The sequence below is a fragment of the Haemaphysalis longicornis genome, unplaced genomic scaffold (assembly GCF_048455015.1).
Source record: "Haemaphysalis longicornis isolate Haplotype H1 unplaced genomic scaffold, Haemaphysalis longicornis Haplotype H1 scaffold_166, whole genome shotgun sequence".
Classification (NCBI taxonomy): domain Eukaryota; kingdom Metazoa; phylum Arthropoda; class Arachnida; order Ixodida; family Ixodidae; genus Haemaphysalis; species Haemaphysalis longicornis.
In genome coordinates, this window is record NW_027526272.1 from 366092 (window position 1) to 387842 (window position 21751).

A 21751-nucleotide genomic window follows, 5' to 3' on the forward strand; every position below is an offset into this window, starting at 1 on the left:
CGCTGAGCTACCTCACTAAGTTCGTGTCGACAGGCTACAGGGGAAGCGGCGCGGCGTTCCTTGTGGTCAAGTTTCGTCGGTGTTTCCTTGCGGTCGTCGGAAGGGGCGTGTAGAAGTCGGGTGTCGCCGGGAACCTGCGAGCATAACCCAAAAACATGGTAAGCGCAGCTTGCATTATATTTGGGGCAATAGCACGCGCTTGTGCAGCGTAGCGGCCGGGTCGTACCTAACCGGCGATCTTGGGTCTGTGGAACCAGACGGCGGGTTGAACACGATGATCACTTTTGACCTTGAGCGCTCTCACTGATCCGACCGAGTCTGTTCGTTCGTTTTAGAGTGCGGGACAAGCTTTTCCTTCGAGGAAACGTGCAGCCTGCAGCGCTCTGATGTACCGCATTGCGTTGAACATGAATCATCTTGCTGAAGCGTGTGTTCTCGGACTCTGTGCCGATGTCACGTAGCGCTATTCAACCGGCACGGAGCGGTATTTATATAGCGGCCTCGACGGCGCTATCGCATTATCGCGGAAGTGTTCGCCGAAAGCAGCCGAGCGTGGTTCAACGCTGGCTTAAACGATCTTCCAGAGGACGCGGTGCAATGCGATATGAATATTTCTTCGCGGCTTGCGTGTGATTTTGTTCTGTTGAATAGTCGTGACGGCAGCAATTCTGGAACACTTGGTAGCGGCCCGAGCTTGATCCAACGCCATCTTCATCACGATATTTAGATTATTCTGATGAGAATATTGTTTTGTCTTTTTCCGCCTTTAACGTATTCAATGCGAGGTTTTAAAAAAATGCTGTCTGATGACAGCTTCATGGAGAACCGTGTAGGTGCACTTGATGAAATCGGGCTGCCGAGTCGAGGGTAAATGAAATCCAAACGATCTAGAGGCACTAGATATTCTTTGTCGGGAAAATTTGGGAATTTTTTTCCCATCTTTCTTCTTTGTTGGATGATTTTCTATACTGGAAAGGTTGTGGAAAATTTGGTGTGCCTGTAGTGCCACAAACTGAATAAAAAAAACTTATTTTTTTGGTTGTACACACTGATGAACAAATAGTGATTAAGACATTTTGATTCGGGCACTTCTGGGACATTTATTTCGAACAGCCCCGCAGTGCATAAATGATGGCGTAATTCTTCAGTGTCTGTAACACATTAAAATGTTAAAAGCAACAATGCGCGCTTATATTCTTATACTTTTCTTTGAGTTTGTGTAGCTCAGTTGGTGTTAAAGATAGCAGTCAATTGAAATAAATCTAACGGGCGCACGCACTGAAATTACTGAGCTTGGTTAACAAGTCTGCTGGTGCGTTTAAAAACGAAAATACCTCTCCGAGGTATGGATTCCAAGAGGAGTGAACAGTTGTGTATGGTTATTCAACAGATGAGCTCAGCTGTGTAGAGTCCACTAGAGCACTCAAATTTTGCCAAAAGCAGTGTCCTTTACCGCGCAACAAGTTGTGCATACAAACTGCCCTGCCTTTCAAGAATAGGCTCAGTATATATATTGTTATAGGACACCTTAATTAAACTCAGAGGATGCTTGATGGGATGTTCCACCCTGTAATCATCATCGAGTAGGAAAAATGATGATGATGCTGTGAGGGTCACATGTGAGCAGTTTTGTTGCCTGGCTAGCGTGACGCTTTCTTACACCTTCTAAAAATCCAGAAAATATGTACTGTAAATCCACTGTCCACTACTGCTCCAGCAAATATCATTACGTTGCTTTTCAACTGGGAAACCAAACCTCAGTAGTATTAGCAGAGGGCCAGCAAGTCGTGATGATGTAGAAGTGATATTACACTGTGCTTCACGAATTTGCAGCGTTGTTTGGGCCGCTGCTTACGTTGATCGTGACTTGCTTGTGGTAGGCTGCAGTCTGGCCTCTTGCTTCAGGCTGCATTATGCCATTGGTAAAAAAACAAAACAAAATACCTTGTGGCATCAAGCAGCCAAAGTTTAATAGCGCCTAACCCATTGTAACTTTACAACTCGCTGCTGCTTCTTCAGGGCGGGTTCATAATCCGCAGCTGTGACGAACAAGCCGTCTTTTCAAGAGAAGGCACATAAATACGCATTGACGATGAAATGGTGGTTGTGGGTTCCCGTGAGAGGCGTCGAAGAGTAGGGATCAGTCATTGCTCGTGGCTTAGTTCAGGCGTTTAGTTAAGCGTGCAGGATGTACCATCTTGCCGGAGCGGTGCTACTTAATCGTGGCAAGTACCGTTTGCAGCAGAAGCAGGGGGAACAACACAGCGTGTTCTTCCAGGGAACCTTCAGGTTGAGTCAGCTGGTGAGGTTGCATGGATCGGTGGCGCTCGTTTCATTTTGCGTGAAGCAAATGTTGTGGACGGGTGTAACTTGCTTGAGGCAGTGTAAAGCGTTCCTCGTAGTTGAAGTAGGATAAGTAATTTTTTGTGGTACCCGCCGCGGTGGCTCAGTGTCTAAGGTGTTGTGCTGCTGAGCACGAGGATGCGGGTTCGATTACCGGCTGTGGCGCCCGCTTTTCTGATGGCGGCGAAAAGCAAAAACGCCCGTGTGTACGAGATTTTGGCGCACGTTAAAGATCCCCCAGGGGGTCGAAATTAATCCGGAGCCCTCCACTATGGCGCGCCTCATCGCCTGCGTTGCGTCGGCGCGTTAAACCCTACAATCAATCAATAAAATGAGGCTGTGTTTCAGGGAAACTGGTGAAAGTGGCACGTTCAACACCCAGGTAGGGGACGCATATTTTGTCGCTAGCAATGTTCATTTTTGTCAGTTGTTTACTATGGGTGAAGGATGTTGGGGGGAAATGCAACGGGTGAAGAGCCTGAGTGACAAGACATCAGCCACTGAGGAACGGCGCTAGTCGTGGGGGAAGAGGGAATGGATTCCGTGCAGTGGATATAAGTGGGCTGCTGATGATGATGATTGTTGCGGGGGTGATGACGAGGAAAGACGTAGTGGCTACTGACGTATCGTCAGGCAGCCAAGCAGTAATAATGGCCAGCTCAAGCGGCACATATAGCATTGGTAAAACTTGACGTCGACCTGAACCGTAGCCGTACGGGCATGGAGCAAACCTGTGGCTTTCTGAGAAATTTCGCAGCTAAAGGAGGAGGAGATAGAGTCCAGTAACTTGCATAATAAGAAAAAAAACAATTTGGGAGATTTGGTTTCAGCTGCTAGGTTTTTGAGGAAGCTGTGTAGCTTTCCTTTGTGGCCGCACAGCTGCGTTCCAGGCTACTGTCAAATTTTTCCTTTGCAGAAGAAACTAATTCCTTTTGGGGGCATTCTCCCCAAGCGTCATCATCGCAGGCCACGTAGGTGTCGACCTGGGCAATAGCCCCCCCTCATGACTTTCTCGTTTTTTGAAGGGAAAGCTTTCTCAGTCGGACCAATGGAATCCTGTCAAAAAACTAATGCATTTCCCCATTGGCTGATTGGTCGACCGAGAAGGTCTGATAACATCTCTGGACTTACAGCGTGTGTGTGAAACTGGGCTTTCACTGTGTCAAAACGGCTACTTGAAAATTGGGAAAAAGAAATGGTTCTAGATGAGACAATACATGCATCGATCACGAAGGAGTGCAATTGAATACCTTTATCTCATAATGCACGCATTGGCATGCATTCAAATCGTTTAAAGACGCGTTTACTTCGTGCGCAAAAAATTGTCGAGTGGGTTCGTTCTTTGTTCGCGATTTCAGTCTGGAGGTTTGGCGATCGATTGGACGCACTTTCAGCGCGAAGGTTGGCTGAGCTTTCAGCAAAGGTTTTGATGCACTTTTGATGGAGTTTTGGTGTTCGAAAGCTTGCATGCTTCTCTCAACTCTCTTCAGGAAGAGATGGCGCGGTTTTCTTTTTTTTTGTGAAATAAGCATTCTGTGGGCAGGTTTAGGTGGGAGGAATCGAGCGCAAGTGTTGGTGTGTGCTGCTACATTTGTGGTCGTGAAGCGCACACGTGGTGCCTTGCTTGCTTTGCATGCTTTGATGTGAAATTGGTAGGCAGAGGAAAAGAGAGAAATGGTGAGGTGGCATTGTGAGTTTCCGCGCAACCGCTGAAGTTTCATGAATTCCATGAACCATTGCGTTCGGCTCTGCTGCGTGCAGTCCAAGGAACCTGTCAGGGTGCTGGTGACCGGTGCTGCGGGCCAGATCGCCTACTCGCTGGTGCCAATCATCGCCAGGGGTGAGGTGTTCGGGGCCGACCAGGTGAGTGACCTGACGACCTCGCCCAGTTTCTGTCCGAGCGACCTCCGACAAAGCTGCCTCGGTCATATCGCATGGCTGTGGGCTGGCGCTTTGAATGTCGCTCCGAGGTCGGGGCCTGTGATTGGTCCACATTGGAAATTCTGCCCCTGTCACACGGCAGATCTAAAGACATTTCAAGCATATGTCATTTGCTCTAAATGTCATTAGTTCGCCGCCACAAGAGAATGCCGGATGACATTTGAGGCGAATGACATGATTTACGGCTGAGGTCCCGGACCTCGGTTACTGGCCAAATGAGTAGCCTCGACAGCAGTGGCATGTCACTAGACAAGAAAATTCAGTAATAAACCAAAGAATACTGTTTCTGAAAACTGTCAGTAAACTTACGTTTTCCTCTTCGCGTTGTTGTTCAAATAAGGAAAGACACACAAGTACTAACAAAACAAAATATCGTCCCCCGTGTGCGTGCTACCCTAATACGGATTTCTTGCGGACTTGTCTCAGCTTGTGATGTCTACTGATGTCACCTAAACTGGTGATTTTCTTATTTTTATTTTAAAAATTAATCCTTTATGTTTTTTTTTAATATTTGTGTGAAAACATTCTAGATGCGCTTCAAAATATAATTTCGAGGTTTTGCAAGCTCGCTAATCGTCACAGCTACTACACTCAAACAACATTTGTTTTGCTGTGTAAACCCTCATGGCCGAACTGAATATCATTAACAGCTAATGTCATTCACTTTGAATGACATTAGATTTGCCGTGTTACAGGGGTATTAGCTGCTGTGTCAATGGACCTCCTGTGGCAGGCATAACTGCACTGAGAAAAGAAGCTGATTTTGAAAGAAGAGGTGACATGCCCGGGTATTGAGTGACTGTGAGCTTTTTTTGTTGTAGGAGGCAGGATGTGGTACGTATCTCTGTCCAACAAACAGAATTAAAAAAAGATACACAATAATGAAAAGGTTTGTTCATTTAACAAAACTGTGTGAATTCACGTTTCATTCGGGGAAACAAGCTTCGGGTCAGCGGATTTCTTTTGTGGCGCTGTGCAGATGTCTACCTGGTGTAAACTTGTGCAGTCAACCACACTGCTACCTGTGTGGGGTTCTGCTGTGTGATAGTTTCGGACGGCTTTTGTCAAGCTAGATGCTTGTTTGACTAACGCCTCTTCCGTTTACGTTTCCCTTTATAATTACGACAATATTAAACAGACGCACATTTTCGGGAATGGAAATCGGAGAATTCCTTTGTTGAACGTTTGGCATGGTGGCCTGCTTGTGCGTGGCCTAATCTTAGCCTTCCCAGCGCTCTCAGTTTGAGAAAATTTTTGGTTGGAAGCAGGACGAACATGTTTGCTTCAGTGTGTCACTGAGGAAATCAAGCAAAAGTAAGTAGACCACTCAACAACTAGCGTAGTGGACAAATTTATTTGGCCGTGCAGTGCAGAGCTCTTTGCAGAGGATCAATATGAAATTCAGCTTTTTCTGCAATTTTCTTGCATGCTGGCTGAAACTGTTTCACCCTGCATTTTTGAGGGGCCGCCTTTAGGCAGATGCATGAAGTGCCAGCTTTTGGCCTCAAAGTGGCAATCTGATGTGATCTGAGGACGCGGGTTCGATTCCCGGCCGTGGCGGCCGCTTTTCTGATGGAGTCGAAAAGCAAAAACGCCCGTGTGTTCGAGATTTCGGCGCACGTTAAAGATCCCCTGCAAGTGGTCAAAATTAATCCGGAGCCCTCCACTACGGCGCGCCTCATCGCCTGCCTTGCGTCGGCGCGTTAAACCCCACAATCAATCAATCGGGGATCTGTGCTGCTTTATAACTGTTGCTAACATTTGTGAAGTCGTGGTGATGATCATTATCATTTGATGGAGCAAGGCCAGCGGAGAAAAAAGAACGCCAATAATTATAGAAAGATGATTATGAGCGGTATAGAACGGCTAAAATCAGTCGGATGAAGTTAAATATTGCTTGAAGGATGGGTAAGACCCCATCACACAACCAAGCTCATCTGCTTTCCTCGTTGCGTGCAGTTTGTGGGGGAGCACTTGACGTGCTGGAACCCGGGGGGCATGATTCGTATAGCCTCCGAATCGCAGATGTCACGTGACACAGACAGTGCGAGCGTTAGGTTGCTCTATAGACGGGAGGAAAGGTGGCGCGAGTTAACAAGCAGGCGGTCAGAGTAGCCACGTGCCTCCTTCTCTCTTTCCCTTCTTGCAGCCGGTCATTTTGCACCTGCTGGACATTCCCATGATGATGACCGTCCTCAACGGCGTCGTCATGGAGCTCGTCGACTGCGCCTTCCCCCTGCTCAAGGGTGAGTGATCGAGGGTCCTTTACGCACTCTGTCAGCCTTTGGAGGGGTCAAAGGAGCCATGGAGACAAAATACAAGTTTGTGTTATTCTAAACATTTCATGTCTTATTGTGCCCCCAGCGCTTGTGCGAATGCAAACGATGCTTTATTCACTGAGAAATTAATCACTTTAAGTTAAAATTTTGATTTTCCCGCTGAATCGTGCGTTTTCCTGGTCTGCAATGACATCACAGGAACCGACCGCTCTGCAGCTGATCACGGAACCTCGTTTACTGTTAGTGAACCTAGATGGTGCCACCATACCGTGGCAAGCCGTTTTCTGCCTTTGGTTTGTTTTTGACCGTATTTAAACCTGGCTTGTTTTTATTCACGGAGAATTTAGGGAGCTGAATTCAGGGAGCTGAATTTATCGATAGCCTCAATGATTCTTTAAGTTCAATTCAAAACATGTACCCAACATCACCAATAATTCTTGCCGGCGATTTCAACTACCCCACAATAAATTGGCAGACGCGTACGCCCGAAGGCTGCGCAAGAAAAAACGAATGCAGGGAATTTCTTGACGTCCTTTCATTGTTTGATCTTCATCAAATGGTGCAAAAGCCAACTCGTGGAAACGCGATTCTTGATCTTGTCTTGACAACCGAACCGGATAATATGCTTGTTCACGTCTTAGAATGTATTAGTGACCACAATGGGGTGCAATGTGAATACCGTATAAAAAGCAGTAAACCAGACAAAGCCGTGAAAATTATATGTGATTGCTCTCGTGCAAATGTAGACGCAATTCTTGAAGAGTTGTCATCTTTTTCGGAGTGTTTCTTGAAATCCATGGTTTATCTTAATGCAAACGATAACTGGCTAGCTGTCCGAACAAAGCTTACAGAACTTAAAAGAAAAGCACGTCCCCAAAATTGAAATTGCCTCATCAACACACAGCACATGGTTCACGTCCCAAGTGAAAAGAGCAATCAATAAAAAGAAACGTCTCTATTCTAAAGCAAAGTTGTCGAACTCAGATGATGATTGGCAACGCTATCGTAAACAATCGCACAAATGCAAAGCAGAGATTGAAGCGTCTAAAGACAAGTTTTTTAATGGTGACATTGCCAGCATGTTAATTAGCAATCCAAAAAAGTTTTGGAAAGTAGTAAATCCCAAACACGCTTCGCAATCCACAATTCCAATAGTCAATAACGGTGTGCTGCTCTCACCATCTGAAGCTGCGACGGAATTAAACTCATTTTTCATCTCAGTATTCACAAAAGAAAACCCATTACTGCATGATCTTGTGTTTCCATCGATTAACTCATCTATGGATGACGTCATAATCACACCAGAGGGTATAGAACGTGCCATTGATCGTCTTTCAAACAACTCAGCACCCGGTCCAGATGGCATCTGTCCAAAAAAACTTCAAATGACAAAGCCTGTAATATCTCCCATAATCGCCGCACTCTTTCAGCAGTAACTCGAAGCGGGAATCGTACCGGACGACTGGAAGATTGGTCGCATCACTCCTATATACAAATCAGGTGACCGATCACGGCCCTCAAATTACAGACCAATTTCCTTGACTAGCATTCCTGGCAAATTACTTCAACATATAATAAGTTCTTCAGTTATGAAATATTTAGATCAGCATAATTTTTTCTTTATTAATCAACATGGATTTCAACGGGGACGTTCTTGTGAAACACAATTATTTGAACTCGTTACAGACCTTCACCAAGCTGTTCACGACGGTAAAAATTGATGCCATATTTATTGACTTCAAAAAAGCGTTCGATAAAGTTCCTCACACTCGCCTACTGATGAAACTAAGTCGGCTCAACTTACATAGCAAAATTATTAACTGGGTTTCCAGTTTTTTAAACCAGTTCGTTTCCGTAAATGACCAGTATTCCGCCTTAGCACAAGTTAAATCTGGTGTTCCGCAGGGTTCCGTACTCGGACCAATTTTATTCCTTATTTACATTAATGATATCAGTACCAACCTACATTCAACAGTTAGATTGTTTGCGGATGATTGCGTTCTATACAGACAAATTATTACCCCTCAAGATACTAACATTTTGCAGGCAGATCTAAACAAAATTTTCCTTTGGTGCGAGCAATGGCAGATGGAAATAAACCTTTCGAAAACTAAAACTATGTCATTTACTAGGGCTAGCAACGTTCAACTCGGCTCATATTATATGGACAACATGTGCATAGAAAATGTGTCTACATTAAAGTATTTGGGCGTTCACCTATCCTCTAACCTTACATGGAATGATCATATTGACTATGTAATTTCAAAAGCAAGTAGAACTCTTGGCTTCATTAGACGACATTTGTATTTAGCAAATCAATCGACCAAACTTTTAGCTTACACAGACTTAGTTCGTTCGAAGATGGAATATGCCTCTTTAATTTGGAATCCAAATCAGACATACGTAATAAACAAACTGGAATGCTTACAGAACAAAGCAGCACGCTTTGTCACTAAAAATTACTCCACGACATCCAGCATCACAGCTATCAAAGCATCCCTCCAATTACCCTTTCTAGAAAAACGACGACTGATGGCACTGCTCTCTCACTTTCACAGACTGTATCACACCCAATCATCCTTTACAGCATCCCATATCAAGCCCGCGAATCTCATTTTTCCTCGACTCGATCATCCGTTCAAAGTCCGCCTCATGTTTGCACGCACAAATCTTCTTCGACAGTCACCGCTATTTCTTGCCATTTATCATTGGAATAAGCTGCCGCAACAAATTGCATGTATTAAAGATCACGACTCGTTTGTGAACCATTTGAAAGGCAGTTTAAACATGCTTGTTTAGGAAAGTAGTGTTGTGCTTTTAACAAGATTCACTATGTGCTTTGTATTGGGTGATTTTTCATTCTTGTATTCCTTTTGTTAGTGTTGTCTAACCCCTACTCGATGTTCAAAATTACGCTTGCTGTTTATTTTGAGCAACTGTGTTGAGATCTTTGAGTTGTTTTCTAACCCCCCCTATGTAATGCCTGCAAGGGCCTTTAGGGTATTTGAATGAATAAAAAAAAAAAATACTCATTTCGTGAAACATGGTGCTCGCTCGACAAATATGTTCGCGTAAGACACCGTCGCTCGCGTCAGTCGGCCAGTGTCGTCTGAGACAGCCCCGCAGTCCTGCGCAGCTAAACCAAACATAGTGCGCGCAGTACCAACAGCAGTATGCATCGGTACTTCTATGCTTAGGTGTGCTTTCGTAACTTCCACTGTTTGTCCCACCATTTTTACGGCTTTAAAAAAAATGTACTCTAAATTTATAAGCAAATAGCTCGTTCGGCAAGCTTATAAGCTCTGCCTAATTTGTGTTTGCTTTTGCCGGACTCCGCCGATCGCAGAGCTGGCTGGTAGCACAGCATAGGTTCTGTTGCGAGAAATGAGCTGGTGGGTCGCATGGCCATTCCCTTTTTTCCGAATTATGTAGCTTATTTGAGCGATGTTTATGTTAAAAGTGGTGTTAGTATGATTCTAACGAGGCAATCTTTTGAATGAGCCAAACTTGTGTTTTCTCTTCATGGCTCCTTTAAGGGGGGACATGGACTATTTCTTTTAATTTTTAAGCAAACTCTGTGAAACTTGTCAGTCTTGCTGCTTTTTTCCTCATTGATTTCATTTATGTCATTGGTTTTGCGAGTAAGTCAATTAGTTGCCAAGGTGACTAGAGAAAATGAGCCGTTTTTGGAGGAACAATAGACAAAACAGTGTTGGGCATAAAACTGTAATCTTCACATTTTCCAATACTAAGAACACTGGTGAATGCAATAGGAGAATCGGTTTTTTGATGCACCTAATTTTACACCTCATTGAACTTTTGTGTTTGAAATGGGCATTCAAAATGGTTCCTTGCCACCTGTGCCACCAAAGTCTAATGAGCTGTAAAATTAGTTCCAAGCAGTGCATCAAGAAACCGATTCTCTAATTGCATTCACCTGTGTTCATAGTACTGGCATACATAAAGATTACAGTATTATGACCAACACTGTTTTGTCTATTGTGCCTCCAAAAATGAGTAATTATCTCTACTAAATATCTAGGTAACTAATTGACTTACTCAGAAAAATAATGCCATATTTGAAATCAGTGGGGAAAAAGCAGCAGGACTGACGAGTTTCACAGAGCTTTTTTAGCTGTTTTAAGGGTAGTGTTCCCCATTAAGGGGTCACACTGGTCTTAAACCAAAAATGTTTATTTTTTAGAGTTATGATGATAAAAAATTGGAGGATGTATGTAGTTTTTCATGCTGATTCTAGATATAAAGTTTGCTTTTGTGTAAAACAACTATATTCAAATTTGGATTTTTATATTTGATGTTTTGACAGCCTTTGTAAACAAACTGCTGGAGGGATGCAGCTGAACACGGTACCAGTGAACTGTGCACAAGCCAAGGAGTGCAATGAGGTTAACAGTATCATTCTGTCTGGTCTGCAGAAGAAGTTACGACTGTTTGAAGCTTGGGATTGGAAGGTGGGAACCAGAAAAACCGGTTTTGCCTCCCAATCCCAAGCTTCAAACGGTCGTAACTTCTTCTGCAGACCAGACAGAATGATACTGTTAGCCTCATTGCACTCCTTGGCTTGTGCACAGTGCACCGGTACCGTGTTGAGCGGCATCCCTCCAGCAGTTTGTTTACAAAGGCTGTCAAAAAATCAAATATAAAAATCCAAATTTGAATGTAGTTGTTTTACACAAAAGCAAACTTTATATCTAGAATCAGCATGAAAAACTACATGCATCCTCCAATTTTTATCATCATAACTCTAAAAATAAACATTTTGATCAAAGACCCATGTCCCCCCTTAACCACACTTTTTTCTTGGGGCTTTGAGGTTTTTTGGTGCGATGGACGGAGAAGGTTCCGCTGCGAATGCCTCCGCAAATGTGTCTCGAGCTGGGACTGATGCGAGCCTGTGCCCGACAGACGTGGTGGCCACGGACAACGAGCAGCAGGCCTTCACGGGGGTGGACGTGGCGTTCCTGGTGGGCTCCATGCCCCGCAAGGAAGGCATGGAGCGCAAGGACCTGCTGGCAGCCAACGTCAAGATCTTCAAGAGCCAGGGACGTGCCCTCGACCAGTTCGCCAAGAAGGACGTCAAGGTGGGGTGTTTGTTTCCTCCTCGGGTAGTGGCCCTGGATCCCAACCATGAGGTCTGCAGACATAATTAGAAGGATAAGGATGGGGTGGAGTGCATTCGGGAGGCATTCCCAGATAATGAATGGCAGCCTGCCATTGTCCCTGAAGAAGAAAGTGTCTGACAGCTGCATCTTACCGGTACACACCTACGGGGCAGAAACTTGGGGGCTCACTAAGACGGTTCAACTTAAATTGAGGACTCAGCGGGTGATGGAGCGGAACATGATAGGTGTAACATTAAGGGACAAGAAGAGAGCAGAGTGGGTCAAGGAACGAATACGTGTTAAGGAAATATTAGTGGAAATTAAGAAGAAGAAGAAATGGACGTGGGCAGGGCACGTAATGCGAAGGCAAGACAACCGTTGCTCATCAAGGGTAACAGAGTGGATCCCTAGAGAAGGCAAGCGTGCCAGGGAGCAGCAGAAAGTTAGATGGGCAGACGAGATCAAGAAGTTTGCAGGGATAAATTGGTCGCAGTTAGCAGAGGAACAGGATAATTGGAGATTAATGGGGGAGGCCTTTGCCGTGCAGTGGGTGTAGATAGGCTGCTGCTGCTGCTGATGATGATGATGTCCTCCCCTCCCCTGCACTGGGTCAAATGTGTCTCGTGGGCATTTAAACAGCATTGAAGAAGCGACTCCGCCCAAGTGCCCAGGATGGAAAGGGGATGTGTATTAGCAACTGTTCCGACCAGGCTGCCTCGCTCACGTAGGGTGGCATTGTTTACTCTGCACCAACTTTGGTTGTGTGGTAGTGCCACTTTATAATTTCAACATTGGGCTCAATCGGAAAGGTGTGGCGGAGGCCCCCTGTGGCGTCCAGGGCTCTGGTCGTGATGGTCTCTTGTGTCGCCAAAGCCCGTTTGCCCGTACGCGTAAGTTCCCGATTAAGTTCCCGCTTGCGAATAAGACGCCAATAAGTCTAAGTCGGCCACGGCAAATAAGCCGGTTGCCAGAAAACCCGACAGAAATGCTACCTTAACCGAGCGTTTGTATCAGTTTCGGGCAAACGACTTATTACCTAGACCACGCTAAAGTCGTAGTTGAGAACCTATTCCCACACTTATCGCGTTCGTGCAAACGGGCCCAGGTCTGAGCTCCCCAGAGCGTGCTCCTAGTGAGATGGGGAGGGTAGAGGGGGTGTAGGAACTTTGTAATCATCATCGCTGCAGTGATGAGATAATATTATTCCGTGCCCGTATTCGCATCAGAAGCTCTATCTAAGCTGCTTCATCTTTCTTGTACTGCCATATTGGGAATAGAACCACCACTCTATCACTAAGACGTTGCAGCCTGCGGGCTCTCCTCTTATTTTGCACTCCAGAAGAGGTTGTGCGGACACTCGCGTAGGGAGTGGGTCCAGCGCGCCGCATGTGAAGTGGTCAGGGGAGCCAAATTGGTGTGGGTGGGTGTGCGCTGGGACAGTTTGGTGCAGATAAGTGTGTCCTGTAACCTAGCTTATAACATGCCTGCCCCAGTCCGTTTAGAAAGACTCTAAGGAGAGGAAAGGCTGACGCAGTGCAAGGGAGTCCTTCTGGTGCCTCTGCTGTTCTTTGAAGGCATGGATTGATTTTCTTCCTATCAGGCCACATAAGCAGTGAGCCTAGAACCAGTGAGGCCACATAACTAATTGTCGCCTAGAAAAGGGTCTAGTGGATGGATGTGCTGTGCCCGTCTGACCCACTGAGAGCCAACTTGTGCGTGGAAGTGGTTGCGTCCAGAGCAAAGAACTTTGGAGAGGGTTCCCAAGCTGCGTGCTCACTTATACCCCTGTCACACGGCAGATCTAATGACATTTAGAGCGATTCACTCTAAATGTTAATTATTCGGTGCTACACGACAATACCGAGTGACATTTGAGGGAAATAACATTTAGCGGCTAACTGAGGTTCGGGAGCTCATTCAGCGGCCAAATGCGTAGCCTCGACAGCAGTGGTGCGTCGCTAGAGAAGAAAGTTCAGCAATAAACCAAGGAGTACTGCTTCTAAAGACTGTTAGTAAAGTTATATTTTCCCCTTCATGTTGTTTTTAAAATAAATTCAAACAAGTACTAACAAAAAAGAAAATCTTGGCCCCAGTGCACGGGCTACCCTGATACGGATTTTGTGCGGGCTTGTCTCGGCTTGTGAAGTCTGTTGATGTCATCTAAACCAGTGTTTTTTGAATGTTTATTTAAAAAAAATTCTTTTGTTGTGTTTAAAAAAAATACTATGTACGAAAACATTCTAGATGCACTTCAAGTGTAATTTTGCAAGCTTGCTAATCGTCAGTGCTATCACTATCAAATCACGTTTGTTTCACCGTGTAGACCCGCATGGCGAAACCGAATGTCATTAACAGCTAATGTCATTAACACTTTTAATGACATTAGATTTGCCGCGTGACAGGGGTATTACCGTATTCACTCGAATCTAACGTGCCATCGATTGTAACGCGCACCCGTTTTCCGCGGTCCCAAGAAGAAGAAAACGCTATGCTATGTCCTCGATTGTAACATACACTAGACTTTCATCATTTAATACAAAAATGCAACCTTTTCTCACTTGGAAGAAGAAATGTTTATTCCAGAGGTGGCACCAAATGAAATGTGCCGGTTATTGCCGGCAAGACAGTCACCACGACGACGGTCCAGGGCAGCTCTGTCGTTACAGGTCTCTGAGCCGCTTGCTGCTGCTGCATGTACTCCGCCAGTGGGTCTTCTATTTGGGTATATCGCCCCCTCTTTGGTCCGCTGAACCCTTTCCGTGCCGCCTTGCTTGCGAAAATTTTCTCTTTCTGCTTGCGCCAGTCCCGCACGCAAGTGTCTGGAACACTGAACGCACATGACGCGGCCCGATTTCCATCAGTTTCCGCGCACAAGATTACTTTCTTCTCGAACACAGCATCGTGGTGAACCCGCCGTGTCTTCGCACTGGGAAATTCCATGGCGGAAGGAACAGACGATTGCAAAAAAAGAACATGCACCGACTATGAAGTGCTGGCTACGCATTCAGTAGTCAAACAGCCATCTTGAAACGTCGATGGCGATACGGCCCCACAATTTTAGCTGTACTGGATTGTAACGCACGTTATTTGGGTACCTATTTTTCCGGAAAAAGGTGCGCGTTAGATTCGAGTAGATACGGTAGCAGGCTTGTACTACAACTGGCTTGACTGTGGTCGGGGTCACTTGCAGACTGCGTTAGGAGTGCTGCGAGGCCTGGGGACAGTTCAGTGGTCCTTACAGCTTAGCTATTGCTAGGTGTGCTCAGCAGCTTGCTGCTTTCTGTCGGAGGAGAGTGTCGAGGGACCATGGAGGAGGTGTTTAGTCATCGCTGTGCTGTGCAGGTCCTGGTGGTGGGGAACCCGGCCAACACCAACGCCCTGATCTGCTCCAAGTACGCCCCCTCCATCCCCAAGGAGAACTTCACTGCCATGACCCGCCTGGACCACAACCGCGCCAAGGGACAGGTGAGGAGAAATGGGGGGGGGGGGTGTCAAGTGTTGCCTCGCTGGGAGAGTTTGACTCCTGGACAAAGCGCCACATTAGTGTATTGGGGTCTTAGTTGTTGCGCAGGAGATGCCACTTCACGTTCACCGTAAAGTTCCGAAAAAACGCCCTCCCCCGAAATATCGCCCATTATTTAGTAAAGTGAAACATTGTTTACTAAAAAACCTTAAACATCGCCCACCCCCTAAAATGTATGGCTTTAGCGCCGATGAGTGAAAAAAATAAACGCGAATCATATATTCATGTACCCGCCACGGTGGCTCAGTGGCTAAGGCGTTGTGCTGCTGAGCACGAGGTCGCGCGTTCGATTCCCGGCCGCTGCGGCCACTCTCTGACAGAGTCGAAAAGGGAAACGCCCGTGTGTGCGAGATTTCGCCGCACGTTAAAGATCCCCTGCAGGTGGTGAGAATTTATTCGGAGCACTCCACCACGGCTTGCCTCATCGCCTGCGTTGCGTCGGCGCGTTAAACCCCACAATCAATCAATTAGTGAGAGTTTTTCCCGCCCCAATAATGAAATCATGCTTGCCGATATCACTAGAATCGGCAAGTCTGCGGCAATAACGGAAGCCGTGTCCGCTTTGAAAGAGGATGAAACATAAGTAAGCACGACCATTGTCAGCTAGACTTGGCACACATGTGGCACATGACTGCGGCAAGTTCAGGGGTGCGATCATTATGCGAGTGCGATCATTATGCGAGTAAATACGGTAAACTTTGTGAAAGTTGTCAGTCCTGCTGCCTTTTCCCGACTGATTTCAAATATGTCTTTATTTTTTGAGTCAGTCAATTAGTTACCAAGATAACTGGAGATAATTAGACATTTTTGGAGGAACAGTAGGCAAGACAGCGTTAGTCGTAAAACTGTAATCTTTATACTTTCTATGAACCCTACTGAATGCAATAATAAAGCGGTTTTTTGATGTAACGCTAGGAACTAATTTTACTGCTCATTAAACTTTGGTGGTGCCAGTGGCGAGGACCCATTCCGAATGCCCATTTCAAACACCAAAGTTTAATGAGCTGTAAAATTAGTTCCTAGTGTTACATAAAAAAACCGCTTTCTTATTGCATTCAGTAGAGTTCATAGAAAGTATAAAGATTACAGTTTTATGACTAACGCTGTCCTATCTATTGTTCCTCCAAAAATGTTTAATTATCTCTAGTTATCTTGGGAACTAATTGACTGACTCAAAAAATAATGCCATATTTGAAATCAGTGTGGAAAAGGCAGCAGGACTGACAAGTTGCACAGTTTACTTAAAAACTAGAAATTGTTTTTTAAGAGGAGTGTCCCCCCTCTTTTAAACGCTGTTTTAATTTTGTTTTCAGCCGCAATTGTTTCTGCGCCAGTGTAGGCCTCCCGCACGTTCTTGCCGCCAGCACATCGACTAGGAAAAGCGTTGGGCTTACAGCGTAGCCTTGTGGTACTACCAGCAAAAGGGGCCAGTTTGAATTCAGAGTCTCTCTCTTCTGCATGCATCCATGCGGAACACCCCCAAAGGAAACTGAATAGAGGAGGCAAGAAAGCTTCCCGCCAACTGACGAGACTCCTTGTTCTCGCGCCTGACTCTGAGCTGTGGAACGTGGACGATTCTGGCCTCCCCTTCCCCTTGCGCAGATAGCGGAGCGGCTGAAGGTGTCGGCGGCCGACGTGCACAATGTGATGATCTGGGGCAACCACTCGTCCACCCAGTTCCCGGATGCCAGCCACGCCTGGGTGAACCTCAACGGCCAGCACGTCAAGGCCACCGACGCCATCAAGGACCCCAGCTACTTTGAGGGGGACTTCCTCAGCGTGAGTTATGGGGCCTCTTTTTAAGTGCAGAGCACTTTAGGGGCTCGCCTTGTTGGCGTAGCTCGCTCGCTGGGCACAAGTAGAGCCCTACGGCGTTCCGTCGTAGCGGCTGTCGTCGCGGCGTAACCCAGAGGCTTCGAAAACCAGGCGGTTTATATGCACCATTTTCCATAAGCAGCCGGGAAAGGAGGAAAATACTCGCAAACCAGTTCTCTCGGTGGCTGACCTGCGTTGCCTGTGCGCGCTGGGCTGCTAACATCGCTCGGCGTGGTGTGCTTCGCTGCGTAGTTCAGGAGTGTTTCGCACCGTGTGGTTAGTTTTTGCGGGACTTTCAACTGTTTTAGCCGATGCTGCGATGCCGTTCAAGGCGCAAATGTCTCTTTATCGGGTTATCGGACAACCAGAGAAAGCAAGAAAAAGTCGCTGACAGCACGCATCTGCACGACACTGCCTGGAGAAAATGCAGTGCGGTTGCGACGTGTTTTGGCTGCATCGCTTCCCAACGGACACCGAGTTGAGATATCGGTGGACGCTGTTGATAAATCGCAACGACTTCGTACCAACGACCAACTCAAGGGTTTGTTGGGTGCACTTGGACGGCAAGGAGACAGGCAGAATCCATTTATCACACGCAAAGCTGCGACAGGGAACGGAACCCCCTGAAATGTTAGAAGTAACTTTATCCTTTACAATACAGCATTGATTGATTGGTTGATTGATTAATTGATTGACTATGGGGTTTAACGTGCCGACGCTTCATTGGTGATGAGGCGCGCCGTAGTGGAGGCCTCCGGATTAATTTTGACCACCTGGGGATGTTTCACGAGTGCCGATACAATACAACATTACAATAACTTCTGGTTCTTTTTAGTCAATTGAAAATACCATATATTGTTTGGTCATTATAGCCGATTGGCATTAAACAATCCTCTTTTCATCTAATCTAACCTTTAAAATCACGGCGTTTTGTTTACTTTTTTTCAGGCCAACGCATTACACTGCCAAACGATATGAAAGGATAACGTTCTCCATCGCACACTGCTGGTCGATAGCAGGATAAGCAGGCAGCCAAATGTGGAAACGCAGCTCGAGGTACGCGTGAACGCTGCATTTGGAAAATAGCTCAACCTGTTCACAACGCAGTCAAAGGAGAAGCTTCTAATCCTTTTGCGTTGCCACGGAATCTAAAGTATTACAATTACAAAACAGTTACTGCTGGTCGCGTAAAGCATTTGCGGTGCAAGCAGCGGTTTCACAAAGGTGGGCTCCGAGCGACAGGCCACATGCGCTGCGCATAGTTAGGCCAATCATGATCACGATCATGATCAACCGATATTAACTCACCCATAAATGTCGATCCTTCTGCTCAACCTTCGAATAGTAATTTGACTGGTTGCGCGATCGTGTTATTTTTCCACCCAGGTAATTTCATTTCGTCAGTAACCGTCATAAGTCTAGTTAAGAAAGATTATATTGCATTGCAATGTCAACAGCGTAGCAATCGCCTCGTCGAAAGTCCATCGCGAGCACGGATCACCGTGACCCACATATGCTGTGCGCGCTCCGTATTCGACGTCCGCGCTTCCGTAAACATGACTAATCGGTGAACATAACAAGCACGGTGGCATTGAAAACACGTATTTACTCCCCGATATCGATTTCTATGTCAGTTGGCGCCATACCGGTAAGTTTGCATTGCGGAACTGCGGAGCACCACCTGCACCACCCCCACCGGTGCTACTGCTGCTCGCAACAGCCGGGGTCGGCATCTTCCGCTCTGGCAGCAAATTAGGACCTAAAATCCGTCCGCAGATGATGAAAACAAAACAGAGCACACACACGCAAACACTGCGACCGCTAACTTAACGCCAAACCACTACGGTTCACTCGGTAATGCACGGGCACCGAGCAGAATCTCTGAAAGAACGGAGCACTTAACAGCCCAGCGCGGCGGTATCGGCGGTCGCTTCATAGACGGCGCTAGCGTCTGGTCAGAAAAAGCAAATGGCGGCACCCACCTCTAGCAAGGAAAATAGTGTATAGTCGTAAGCGTTCGAAACTTGTGAGCCGCTGGCGCTTGTCATACAGCTCCCCGTTGTTTAGGGCAAAGAAAACTGGAGGCACATTTGAAGTATAATATACGTAATTAACGTGCAGCGCCCGCGTTCATTTAGTTAAGGACGCCTGTTGGGTTGGTTTTCACGATAGTAAGTGAAAAAAAGTGGGGGTGCAACCCCAGCATGTGTGGGAGGAAATAGCAAGCACAAAAAGAACAACTCTTCCTGCCGCAGTTTCAGGCAGGGGGCGCGCAAGCACTGCGAAGGCGGGAAATTGGAATTGAATGGGGTGGTAGCAGTGAGCAGATAATGACAGTGTAGCCAGTTATGGCAAATCACTGCTCTGCACTTCTGATAGCTTTCACATTGCGTGGAACGGCTTGAATTTTGTTTTTTGTTTTTTCAATACTAGTGCCCTGGGACGGGTGACAGAATGACACGGGGGTTTATAGTTGTTGTCAACGGCAATATAGTGGCCACGGAGCAAGGATAAAATAGGAGGGGAAACTTAGCTTCCTGGGACAGCCTGATAACATCACAAGCACTTGGCGAACGTCAAGTTTGGCGGCAAGCGAAGGAAGTGCGTGGTCATCGCCACGGCCATCGCGCGTTCTGTTCGCGCTCGTCCAGCCCAACCCGGCCGCGGCATCGCGTCATTATTTCGCCGGGCCACCGAAACATTCCGTGGCCGAAGCGAGAGTGGGTGCACTCTTCTGCGCTTCCGTTGGCTGAAGAGCCGGCCTTCGCGATTAATTTTCGGTCAAATTTAAGCCAGCCGGTACGAGTGAATAAAAGGGGCATTTTCTTTTAATACGTAAACAATCCTGCGCGAGCAGCAAGCCTGAAATACAAACATGTAAACGCAAAAAAATGTAAACCCTGTAAACGCGCGGCCTTATCTCGCATGCGATGCGCTGGAAACGACATACCTGCCAGGTTTCCCGAATTGTCCGAGAGACTCGCGAATTTTGATGGTTTGGTACGATTGTACGGCTGAAACGAAAATCTCCCGAATACACACCCGTGTCAGGCCAAACCTTTCTCCCAATTTGGACACATTGCGCCAGAGCTACCCGACAGTCTAATACAATCCTACAGCGATTGACATAGTCGGCCATGCGTGCAAGTTAAGCTGCTTAGTAATACAGAAATGCAAAATGTGAGAGGCAGTTCAGTATGGTAAAGAAAAATTGCACCCAGTTCCGAGGACCCGTCTTACCGGCGAGCGGCCGTAACACGTTCCACTCTGCGCAATGAACGTTTTTTCATCATCATCATGTCTAACACAACCCTCAGCCACATTCTTTTAGCGAGGAGTCAGAGGTACGAACATTGTTACGCTCTACAGTATTACCAGCACTTCGTGAAAAAGGTGGCGTCAGCCCCGCCAAAGATTTAGCATCTGACCAGTGGTGCATACCTCATTAGTTGTTTGGACGAAGCAGTGTAAATAATTGCACTCTGCTGCTACTAATTTTTCGATCCCTTAGCCTCCCCCCCTTCCCCTGTCAGAGCTCCCTAATGCCATCTCGGAGAACCTGGCAGGTATGAAGCGAGTTGAATGCACCGGCCAATTTATTGGTTATGCGACAGTGCACTGAAAAGTGCCAGCATCACCGACGTTGCGAGACGATGACGTGCGCACGTGCCTGCGCGCGCTCCGTCCGTGATAAACGCGCGTTCCGTCCCCGCATCGCGCAGCAGCTCGAGCGCATAGCGATTCACGCCTTGTGGTGAATGCTGCAAACAACAGCAATGCTTTTAATACATTCAACCAGGTGCCGCTGTCAAATTGTTCGCCGCCGCTGCTGCGGAGCTCCGTAGGTCACCGTAGTTATCATTGTGACATTATCTGGTCGCTCGATCGCGCCGGCCGCAATGGGCATTTCCTCTCCTATATATTCTTGCTCCGTGATAGCGGCATGTGACGACACAAGTTTTTGCTTTGTTTTTTGGGGCTGAGGTGTAGTTTTACCAGGCACAGTCCTCGCTGAGTGGCTAAGGTGTTCTGCCGATCTCAAGGACGAGGGTTTGGTTCCCGGCCGCGGGGGCCGCTTTTCAGGCACGGGTAGAAAGCAAAAACGCCTGTGTGTAGAGATTTGAGCGCACGTTAAAGGTCCCCCGGTGGTCAAAATGAATCCAGGAGCCCTCCACTACAATGTGCGTCGTGGCCCAAGTGTGGATTCAGCGTTTTAAGCGGCCAAAATTTGGAAAAATAAAGTCAGATAATAAATAAAAATGAACAAAGTGTTTAGCTTTGTAGTTGCGTTGCATCACCTTTTGTTTTTTAGCACACATTTTTCATTTCCAATGTTCATTACCTATAAATTACCGGTCACATGTTGCTTTGTTTACATCAAAACTCCTCGATTTGTACTTTGTGTCACTTTCATGACTTTACTTGTCCCCAGAAAACTTCCGTGGTAGCAGTACCTGCAGTTGGCAGCACATTGGTGTTTCTAAAGGATCTCTGTATACTTGCACACAAAGTCTGTTCAAGATTAGTTACTAGAGTCCAAGAAGCAGCCGTCATGAGCGCGTATCCGTACCTGCCAACTCTCCCGACATGCCCGGGAGACTCCCGATTTCCTTACCTATCTTCCCGATTGTACGGAAATTGTTATAAGTCTACCAAAAAAAGTGCCCAAGCCGCGAAAGAAAAACACTGCAAGCAGCACCGCTGCATTGTAATTCCATCATGAGTTG

The 21751-nt window shown here is 46.6% G+C and overlaps 1 protein-coding gene across 1 annotated transcript in view; it reads left to right on the plus strand.

Annotated features, from left to right (window-relative positions):
• Nucleotides 1-21751, plus strand: part of LOC144166287 (malate dehydrogenase, cytoplasmic-like) — a 27827-nt gene continuing 6076 nt past the window's right edge. The window contains exons 1-6 of the mRNA XM_077695823.1: nt 1-158; nt 4105-4206; nt 6434-6530; nt 11490-11665; nt 15029-15151; nt 16812-16988. Coding sequence (XP_077551949.1) covers nt 156-158; nt 4105-4206; nt 6434-6530; nt 11490-11665; nt 15029-15151; nt 16812-16988 — 678 coding nt within the window. The 5' untranslated portion in view covers nt 1-155. The remainder of the gene's footprint in view (nt 159-4104; nt 4207-6433; nt 6531-11489; nt 11666-15028; nt 15152-16811; nt 16989-21751) is intronic.